The sequence below is a fragment of the Sphaerodactylus townsendi genome, linkage group LG02 (genome assembly GCF_021028975.2).
Source record: "Sphaerodactylus townsendi isolate TG3544 linkage group LG02, MPM_Stown_v2.3, whole genome shotgun sequence".
Classification (NCBI taxonomy): Eukaryota; Metazoa; Chordata; class Lepidosauria; order Squamata; family Sphaerodactylidae; genus Sphaerodactylus; species Sphaerodactylus townsendi.
Genome location: NC_059426.1, coordinates 152,711,371 through 152,722,175, shown reverse-complemented (window position 1 = coordinate 152,722,175; position 10,805 = coordinate 152,711,371). Strand labels below are relative to the sequence as shown.

At 40.7% G+C, this 10,805-nt stretch overlaps 1 protein-coding gene across 2 annotated transcripts in view; it reads right to left on the bottom strand.

Moving 5' to 3' along the window:
* The window catches only part of DGLUCY (D-glutamate cyclase), a 64,487-nt gene that overhangs the window by 18,885 nt on the left and 34,797 nt on the right, over positions 1-10,805 (bottom strand). Inside the window, exons 11-13 of one of the 2 annotated variants that reach the window (XM_048485195.1) lie at positions 10,339-10,458; positions 7,698-7,849; positions 885-1,045 (exon numbers count right to left, since the gene is read on the bottom strand). In XM_048485195.1, coding sequence (XP_048341152.1) covers positions 902-1,045; positions 7,698-7,849; positions 10,339-10,458 — 416 coding nt within the window. In that variant the 3' untranslated portion in view covers positions 885-901. Of the gene's footprint in view, positions 1-355; positions 1,046-7,697; positions 7,850-10,338; positions 10,459-10,805 lie in introns of those variants that run through there. The other variant, XM_048485194.1, reaches the window with a different exon arrangement.

The following is a 10,805-nucleotide window of genomic DNA, read 5'->3' as shown; positions in this document are numbered from 1 at the left end:
AAGAGGACTGAAGTCATATATCAGTGGTGGCGAACCTTTGGCACTCCAGATGTTATGGACTACAATTCCCATCAGCCCCTGCCAGCATGGCCAATTGACCATGCTGTCAGGGGCTGATGGGAAATGTAGTCCATAACATCTGGAGTGCCAAAGGTTCGCCACCATAGTCATATATTGATCTGTTCACTAGTTTACAGTGATGTGCTGTTGAATGCATGAGGATTCTGTATACAGTTGCAGTACAAAGACTATTGCCTAAGCGGGTATCGGGCGGTATATAAATTGAAAAAATAAATAAATAAAATAAAATAAATATATTTATGGAAAACACAATAATTTCAAAAGCTGAAAATTGGCAGCAGTGAAAAGATGCTTTATTGGAGATTTATTATCCTTACAATGATTATTAGATTTTTTTGCTATACTCATAATTGTGCTGCTCATAAAGTGGTAAGGCCATGCCTATTGTCTATTAGAATTTGCTTTCAGATAGTGAATATTTTAAAAATCCTTATTTCCTCTACTCCGTCTTCAGGTTATTGCTCACTACAGAGGAGGAATTCTTTATCAACCCTGCATCATATCCCCAGCCATTCATTTCTTTTGCTTCACATCGTGGTTAAAACTATGGTGATCTCACAGTCTTGCTAGATCGGGTCATTTCAGTTGGTCCTAATAAAAGATATTATGCTTTGGATTGTATCTAAAGTTAAGTTGTAGGATTGTACTGAATCAGCAAGCTCCATTGTAGGCAAAATACCCTTCAGATGCCAAGCAGTTAAAGGGTTTTTAGTCCATCATTCAGGATCAAGGTAACAAGACAGTAGCTGTGTCCAACATGGCAGTGTCCTCTACACTCTATTAGAAACATGCCAATAGCTCACCACTGTTTGGAGAAAAGTTATTTCACAGTTTCCTGCAGAAGCTTCTCAATTATAAGTGAATGAGTGTCATAGAACGGCAGACCATCCACTTCCATTTCCAGACTGGCAGTTACTCCACTACGGATTTCGTGCTGCCGTAATATGTCCAGCAACTTTTCTTCCTAGGAAAAAAAGTAAGATAATATTGTCAATATATTCATCATTCAGGCACCACTGACCCCAACTGTCCTATTTATGACTCATTCATTTTTGTTAACGCTGCTAAAACACTGCAACCCATTTGTTCACCCATTAAATAATCTTTCATAATCTGTTTTTATTTGCTCCAGTGGGCATCAAGTGTATCTATACAAATAGAAAGCACACAGATATTTTCCTCAGTTTTCTGTGATGAGACATTTAGAAAAAGTAATACAATCTAAACATTGTAAGATTCTTTACAGGCACGTGCCTGCATGGTACCCTAAGATATAGGCTAGGTTGGAACATTGACATGTCATTGCTTGAATTATGGGGAAAAGATAAGTGACACCCTTAAAGAAATTCCCTTATCCCACCTCCTGAATTGCCTCAATTTATTTCCATCCTATCGGCAATCAGATAAGCCACACCCCTAGCTCTGTTCCTTCAGTGTTCTGTACAAATCACTTGCGGAATATATTCCATACAAAAATGGGGGAGGCACCATATACAAGTATCAATAACCCTCTTTCCCTTTGTATTCACTGTGCTTTTGAGAGATCAGAAAGGGAACTCACCACAATTCAGAAATTATCCCAAGGAAGAGGTAACAACTGATATGCAGAAAGGATGGCCCAAGATGGCAGTGATCCACACAGTGGTACACAGTCCAGTTTGAGAAATCTGAAGATTTGTTGGTGTTGCTTAGTAAGGATATTGAAGTGAATCTTGGTTGTGATAATTATATCACCCTTATTATTAAATGCAGAGTTTGCGCAAATAAAGAGACATAGGCAGTTCGTAATGAAAATAAAGTTTACTAACTATAAAAGAAGGGAAGGGTAAACTTGGATACAAAACAAGAAAATACCTTTCTAACTGGCTAGCTCCATTAGCTAGCTTCTGCTTGGCTGTCACATGGCTAATAAACTAGTGAGAGCTTGTGCAGAGAGAGAACAAAGAATATATACCTATATCCTACATGCAGACCCAGTGAATCCAGTGATCGCCATGTAGCATGAATAGCTTTAAAACTGGATTAGACAAATTCATGGTGGAGAGGTCCCTCAATGGCTACTAGCCATGCTGTCTGAAAAAACCTCTACATTCAGAGGCAATAAATCTCAGATTACCAAAGCTGAGGGACAAGTGGTTGGCCACTGTATTAAACATAGTACTTAGTTGGTTGAACCACTGGTGTAATCCCGCAAAGTTTCTCTTACGTTCTTAACAGGATACATGGAACAGGACTATTTTACTGTAAATGGGCACTTAGCTAGAATAGGAAATACACCTGCATCTGGGCATAAGCTTTTAGTAAATTCTACAGACTCAAATGGAGTTTTTGTTCCTTTTTAAAATTCGTCTTTAATGGATAACGGTGCTGAACTTCAGGAAAATTTATTCAGCTTTTATTGCTGGAGTTCACAATAAAAGCCATCATGTCAGGGAAATTTTAATTTTCTTTTTCTCTAGAGGCTGCTCTCATTAACTTTTAAGATTTTTCATCTGAAACTTTAAAGTGTCTTTCCATTATCTAATTACTAAGAAAGCCTGATTTAGACATATAAATGGCAACTAAAGAATCCATCTGTGAGTAACTGCTCTTTGCAACCTCTCATTAAATAAATATTAAACTATAATATCTTTCATACTAATGTTGTTTACAGTGTAGAGACCTCATTATTTTCTTGTCAGGTGTTCCAATGCCGCAATGACTGACTTTCTCCCTCAAATGCTTTCCTAGCAATGAGGTATAAAGTATGTAAGGGAAAAGGTCAAACAGGCACAGTGATAATGTCAAAGAAAAACTAGAACAGTTAGGAAGAGGTAATAAACCCCCAAGTTGAACAATGCAGAGTTTAAAAGCAAGAGACATGGGAATGCTGAAGGAGTAATGAGGCAGGAAGACAGACCCAAACCAAACCAACAGGTGTGCAGTTAACTCTGTTTAGACCAGGGGTCTGCAACCTGCGGCTCTCCAGATGTTCATGGACTACAAATCCCATCAGCCCCTGACAGCATGGCCAATTGGCCATGCTGGCAGGGGCTGATGGGAATTGTAGTCCATGAACATCTGGAGAGCCGCAGGTTGCAGACCCCTGGTTTCGACTAAGAAGGCAGAATAGAAGAACAATATGGAATGCCTGACTCACAATGTAAAGGGGAGCAGTAACATCAGGACTAATTGGGAAGGAAACATTCTAGCTGAGCCAGCAATTACTTCCAACTGATCATCATGCAATGTTGACGCGATGATTTGGCAGTGTTAGGTGGAACTGCTGCAAGGCAGTGGGATTGAATGTTGCTGGGGTTCTGCTCTTCTGTTTGTGTCTGTTAAGTGCCGTCAAATCACTTCCAACTTATGGTGACCCTATGAATTAATGACCTCCAAAATATCCTCTCATTAACAGACTTGCTAAGGTCTTGCAAACTGAAGGCTGTGGCTTCTTTGATTGAGTCTCATGTTGCATCTTCTGATATCTTCTGCTTTTCCTAGTTTTATCGTCCTTTCCAGTCTTCTCTTGACTGAAGTATGAAAGCCGTAGTTCTGTCAGTTTAGCTTCTATTGAGAATTCAGGTTTGATTTGACCGAGAATCAAGTTATATGTCTTTTTGGTAGTTCATGGTATCCATAAAACTCCTCCAATACCACATTTCAAATGTTCAGCTTTCTTCACTGTCCTACTTTCATACCCATACATAGCCATACTTTGATAATTTGACTTATCTTGATTTTGGTTGCCAGTGACACATCAGTATCTTTTCTAGTCCTTTCATGTCTACTCTTTCCAATCTCAGTCTCCTATTGATTTCTTGATTGCAGTCTTCCGTTCAGTTGTTGATGGAGCCAAGGAATAGAAAATCTTTAAATTTCAATGTTTCATTCAGTATTCATTACTTTTGGCTCCTTGATGATCAATTTTTAATCCTTGCTTTGCTGCTTTCTGTTTTAACCTTCCTCAATAGTTTCAAGTCATTATTTTCTGCCACTAGTGTAATGTCATCTGCATATCTCAAATTGTTAATGTTCATTTTATGAATTTTAACTCCATCTTTATCTTAATCTAACCCAGCTCTCGTGGTATATTCTGCATATATACCCCACAGATAATGAAATAAAATACTCCTTTGTTTGACATCTTTGCCAAATGGAAACCATTCTGCTTCTCCATATTCTGTCCTGTCAGCAACCTCTTGTCCAGAGTATGCACATCAAAACAATTAGATCTATAGCCTTATGAAATGTTTGATTTAATCACAATTTGCCAAGGCTTTAATCTTGGAGCAGCAGGTAAGGGGAAAAGTTAGAGTGTGCATAAATCAAAGACTTTGGGCTCCTCATCCGCAACATCAAAGTTTGTGACATCTGAAGGCAGCCATTTTATGTGGTTTGTGTGCACCTGATGTAGACATCTCTCCCCCAAGGGTTCTCATTTTCAATTAACAGAGTCAATTATTCAAAAATGTATTTTAAAAAGATTCAACAAAAATACTTCAGAATTTGTTTTCCTTCCTTAAATTTGGAAATGTCAGAACCCATAGATGACTAACAATGTAATGTGTCATTCTATATTTATTATGTTACGCTGTAGGTTTGATTCATTCTCAGCTTTAATCTATCAAACATCATTACAAGAACAAATCTCAGGTTTACCTTCTGAAATATAATCAAAAGTAAAATATACTGCACTTAACTGTGGGAGACTGACACTACAAATGTAAGAAAACTTGGTGAAAGGTTAGAATTTTTTAATCTACTTCACAACAATGTTTATGGTTTCTAGATATTAGAAGCAAAGGCTGAGAGGCAAACCAGAAATAGTGGTAACAGCCCCTTGTATGATATAGGGAAGATCTGAAGTGTAGAATCGATAGGAAGATAAGAGTGAATCTTTCCCCTTATCACATTTTCAACCCTAAAACTGATTTCATGTAGCCAATTTTTTTTCTGGTGAGCTGTAAAACAGGAGATATACCAGGAGAAAAGAAATAAGGGAGCGTAATTTTGAGAAAAGCTCTGCACTTTAAATGGTCGTCTTAGTTGATCTCTATAGGAGTTTAGCACAGTCAGTATTCTAATTTACTGGGTGAGCTACCATAACATTTAATTTATCGCTCGGATAGAATCACCATATATTGTAGCCTAACATGATTTATCACAGTTGTTGTCCATTTGTTAAAAGAAAAAATTCTTAGACATCCTCAGTAAAAATTTCCTTGTTTGGAATATGCTGCCACGGGAGGTGGTGATGGCCACTAACCTGGATAGCTTTAAAAGGGGCTTGGACAGGTTTATGGAGGAGAAGTCGATTTATGGCTACCAATCTTGATCCTCCTTGATCTGAGATTGCAAATGCCTTAACAGACCAGGTGCTTGGGAGCAACAGCCGCAGAAGGCCGTTCCTTTCACATCCTGCATGTGAGCTCCCAAAGGCACCTGGTGGGCCACTGCGAGTAGCTGGACTAGATGGACTCTGGTCTGATCCAGCTGGCTTGTTCTTATGTTCTTATGTTCTTAACTTTAAGCAGTATCATGAAACATCTTTTTAATACAGTTGTTTGTTATCATGTTTATTTGAAAAAAAATAGCAGGGTTTTTCTCAAGGCCATGGTGAGCCTCCTTCAAAAATTGTTCCACTGATAAAGGTGGGTGAATTCAAACTAGAGCAGAACTAGGCGGCAATGGAGAATTTGTACACTGAAATTAAAAGCACGTGGCCAGCTTAGCTTAGAAAAAAGGGAGAGAGAGGTGGATTCAGCACAGCGTAAAAATAATGTGTTTAGGATATAAGAGGTCTGGGCAAGAAAAATGAAGCATTTCCTGCCTGCTTGCGTTTGCTCAGCAGGCAGAAATTGTCTTCAATCCAGGTGGAGGGGAAAAGATCGCTAGTTTAGTGACTTTTGGAAAACCCAGGTTAAGAGGAACATAATGGGCTGAACTCATTTTGGGGAAGAGTGCTGTGTGAAGTTCTTCCTCAAAATGCTTTTTATAACATCCTAAAGATGTTATATTTGTGCTGTTTGGAATCCACCAGAGAGAAACCAGTAGACTCTGCCAATATCAGAGGCCCAATCAAACAATGACCCCAGGAAGTATCAAAAAGTCAATTTAGAATGGAAATTAAACAATGTTTCTTAATTAGAAGGGTAAAAGTGAAATAATTTCTACAGAATTCTGGAACGGGGATGTAAAGGTTTGTCAGATTCAAGTCAGTTGGACAAAGGTGTGACTTATCTCTCATGATTTCAATTCTGATACTTTTGAGGCAATAAGGAATGGTTTGTTCCTCATATATAAACTTGGATGATTTCTCCCCGCCAGTATTTCTTCCAGAGTACTGCCAGAGAAAGGTTTGCTGGGTGGCAGCAGGTATGGACACTCAATTAGTTTTCAAAAGTACCAGGCCCAGAACTGAGTTCTGTGGCAACCCACTGGACACCTTCCTCCATTTAGATGAAATGCCATTGACAACCACACTTTCAGTACAGTTCTCCAACCAGTTCCCTATCCTCTTGACTCTCCTAGAATCCAGTAATCTGGGTAAATGACACTGACAGCATTCCCTTGATTCAGTAAGTTTACCGCTTGATCAAAAAAAGAAATGAGATTGGTCTGGCAGGACCTGCTTGGGACAAATCCATGCTGGCTTCCCCAGGTCACCTTCAGGGGTTTGCAGATTGATCCCTTTAAAATCTGCTTTGATATCTTTCCTGGAACAGAGTTAAGACTGACTGGCCTGTATTTATATGTTCTCTCCAAATAAAATACCACAAAGGAGACAGCACATATTGGGAGTCACCAGAGTGTTTCTTCAAGGTAGATGTTAAAAAGGGGCAGGGAGGGGGCAAGAAGACCTCACCCTGGCCTGTATGGCCTTTTCCAACTCTATGATTCTACTTATCAGTTCCTTCTCCTGAGGAAACAAAACTTATTTTTCACGGCTATCCAATGTTTGCAAATGTCAGGGGGTTAGTATCTATGTGATTGAGATGCATTCCTAACTCAATGTAACTGCTTAAAACAAAAAATCAATGCCATTATAACATATGTGTAACCAGCCTACTATATGTAACCACTGCCATCTGGACCATTCTTTTATTGATCTTTACTTTATGGCTTCACATGCTTCATATATTATGTTGTTCACTGCCCGGAGCCCTTTGGGGATCGGGCGGTATAGAAATTGAATAAATAATAATAATAATAATAGATAACTAGGTTTCCCCTGACATCCTGGTCCCATGAGAAAAAGAGTTACATCCGTTATCTCATGGGGCAGGAAGCCAGGTGGCTCTCTCCTACTATTTGCCGCCGATGTGGGGTGCCTCAGCTCCAGGGACTGTTTTTCACAACTTCTTGGGAAAGCGAGATGGGGGACTTGCAACGGGGATAAAGGGGGTGGCAAATGCCAGGATTGTCAGGACTGGTTTTGCTAAGCTTTGGTGTTTCGATGCCTCATCAATAAACGCTACTGATCAATACCTCAGAGTCTGTTTATTAGCTTAAGTTTCCAAGACCTAACAGCAAAAGCCTAAGGCCTCTGACAATATTACAAATTGAAACCTAAATGTTAAAAGGTTCACTATCCTGTGATATTCTTTGTGAGTAATTCTCTTCGAAGGGAATACCTTAAGCACAGATGGAAGTGCTGATGCCCAGCTTGCTTTCTCAGACAACCTGGAGAATCCAATAGCTTTCCTCAAATAGCGGTCATGTACTTCACAGGTATTGAGGATATATAGTGCGCAGGCAACAGCATAGCCTCCCCAGTTAGAAACCCCTAAAAGAGAAAAGTACCATGAAATTAGATACTGAAGTTTTACATTTCTCCATGGTTTGAACGAGTCAAACAATGCATGAAGAGAATTCCCCACTTTTTTGTCGCAGAGAGTCAATGTATAACTGCTTCACAAAAAGAACAACTTTAGATGTTGCAACTTTTCCCATTTCTTTGGCTGTTTCTGCACAGCCAAGGGAGAGAGCCTGCATTGGCATTAATCATGGCTGCCGTTCACACAAACGGCCCCATGGGATGCGGGGCAAGCTCCGCACAGCCACGTATTCCCCTCCCTGGCCCCAAACGCCTCCTTATCTTCTGCTGGCAGTCATCGCTCTGTCTTTGCTCTGAGGAGGGAAGGGGACACGCCCCCATGGCCAGAGCGACGGCTGAAGCACCGGAGGCCAGGGAGCGTGTCCCCTTCCCTCCTCAGAGCGACGACAGAGCGACGGCTGCCAGCAGAAGGTAAGGAGGCGTTTGGGGCCGGGGAGGGGAGGGGAGGGGAGGGGAAACCTCCAGCTCCCACCTGCTGCCATTCGAATGGCAGCGGATGGAAGCCGGCGTTTGAAGGAAAACTTGCTCCCCAAGTGAGTTTTGAAAACACCGTTTTGGCGGGCACAGAGCGCTAATGCATCAATTTGGCAGCGGCACCTGTGCGAAGGGTCCCAGCCAAAACGGTGTTTTATCAGGCTGAAGCCGTTGCTTTCAGTCCGTGCAGAAACCGCCTTTGTCACCATGCCCCAAAGTTTCTACTTGTAAAAGGAAAATAAAGAAAAACTCTTGTCAAAGTTCTGAAAAGAAAATGCTATTGAATAGTTTGCTTAAGTTTTACTATTCTGATCTCAAATCATAACTAAAATATACAGCTTGTTTCCTTCCTTTTTCCTTTTAATGCCTAATAAAGGTGGTTTTTTTTAAATACAGCTAAACCAAAACTCCTTTCAGTCCAGAACTATATTCAGCTTTTCTGACCAGAGATATTAGTTCCTAAGCAAAGGCATAATCTTAACAACAGATCAAAAATCAAACGATCAGAAATTGTTTTCCCCCATGCTTGTGCTGTGTTTTTAGAAGATAGCCAAATACCTGTAGCACAGAAATTAATTTTATGTCAATTCAAGAAAATTTATTTGCTGCACTTCACATGCTTTGCAAACAGTAATTATGACAATTTAGAGTTGAGGATGATCCCATACTATCTTCATACGTACAAGGATTCTCTAGCACTTTTCTAAAAATGTTTTGTGCCCCTGAAAGCCATCATGGTGTAGCAGTTAACAGGAGTGGACTCTTATCTGGAGAACGGGGTTTGATTCGCCACTTCTCCTCATGAGTGGCGGACTCTTATCTGGAGAACTGGATTTATTTCCCTGCTCCTACACAAGAAGCCTGCTGGGTGATCTTAGACTAGTCACAGTTTTCTCAGAACTCTCTCAGCCCCAGCTACCTCACAAGGTGTTTGTTCTGGGGAGAAGGTAAGGAGTTTGTAAGCTGCATTGAGATTCCTTACAGGAGAGAAAGATGGGGTATAAATCTAAACTCTTCTTCCTAGTCAATACTTCAGGGTTTCCACAAGGAGATAATTCAACTTTGACTAAAGAAAAAATGGCGTTTGTGTGCACACAAATATTTCTTCCAAAAAGTTCCTGATTAGTGAACTGTTTCCCCAGGATCATTTGTGTTTTTGCACCCAGCACTTTTTGGTTTACATGCAAAGCTCAATGTGGGTATATAAGTTTCTGGGAAGAGTATCCAGAGATTCTTAGACAGGAGGAACCACCATTGTTTCCCTGTGGCGTAAAACTTGGCATGTTGATGGGATAACCAGCTTAGTATTAAAGCCTGGATGCCTATTGGTCCAGTCCTGGGGGGAGGGGCAATGGGCCAATAGAGGAAGCGTGGGGCTGCATCTGCCCCCTCTGCCAATGTAAGGGGCACCCCCACTAGCACAGAAGGCAAAGGAGCCGGTGGCTGGGCGTTCCTCAGCTCCATGATGGCAAAACCCAAAAGTGGCTGCTACCACAGGGGAATGATGATGTCAAATCAGATGCCAGCGCAGGGGGAGCTGGTTGTTGCGTTCCTGATTGTGGAGAAAACTTTAGTCAGCTCCCACCTGGCCTTTAGGGCCAGGATCGCCACCCTAAAGACATAACTCCATGGTGGCGTTAACTCCATCAAGACCTATGGACTGCTTCCAGGTAGCCAGGTTTTTTTCCATCAGTTGTCTGGAAGTCCTCTGGAGGCAGTACGGTAGCAGCGCTGCCTCCAGCCACCTCAGGCTTTGGATTGGGCTGCATGTGACCTCCCCATCTTGAAAGAATTAAATTCCTAGTTCTACAGCACAAACTACGAGAATGAAAATGTACCTAATGCATATCTGCTAAAATAATGTTTTGGATAAGAGGTACACAGAAGGAGTTTTAAGATGTGTATATCAACCACCACATAATGTCTACCGTAAGTGTACCATTTTAGTTTGTTCCATGACTTACCTGCTGTAATTGCAAAATCTGCTTCAATATCACAAGCAATAATGTCTCCATTTTTAATGTACTTCTTCACAGCTTCTTTTACTTTTCCCATTCCCAATTCATTCCCTCCATCTCCAATGCCTAAATTAAAATGGAGAAACATAGTGACTCTCATACAAATTTACAAATATTAACTTTTTGAAAATACTGTGCCTCAGGTGCTTTTTGTTGATATCAGATGGGTAGTCTGTTTATTTTAACTGAATATATGTTAATTGAACAATTAATAAACCAATTTTTCTCCAACGCCACTTTGGTTCTATCGTGAGAGCTTATTCTATTGTGAGAGTATGTTAAACTGAGAGTGTGTGATTGCTCATCTAGGAAGCTTCCATGGCAGAATGGGAAATTTCAACCTGGCTTTCCCGGATCCTAATCCGGGAGCAGCAGTGGCATAGTGGTTAAGAGCAGGTGCATTCTAATCTGGA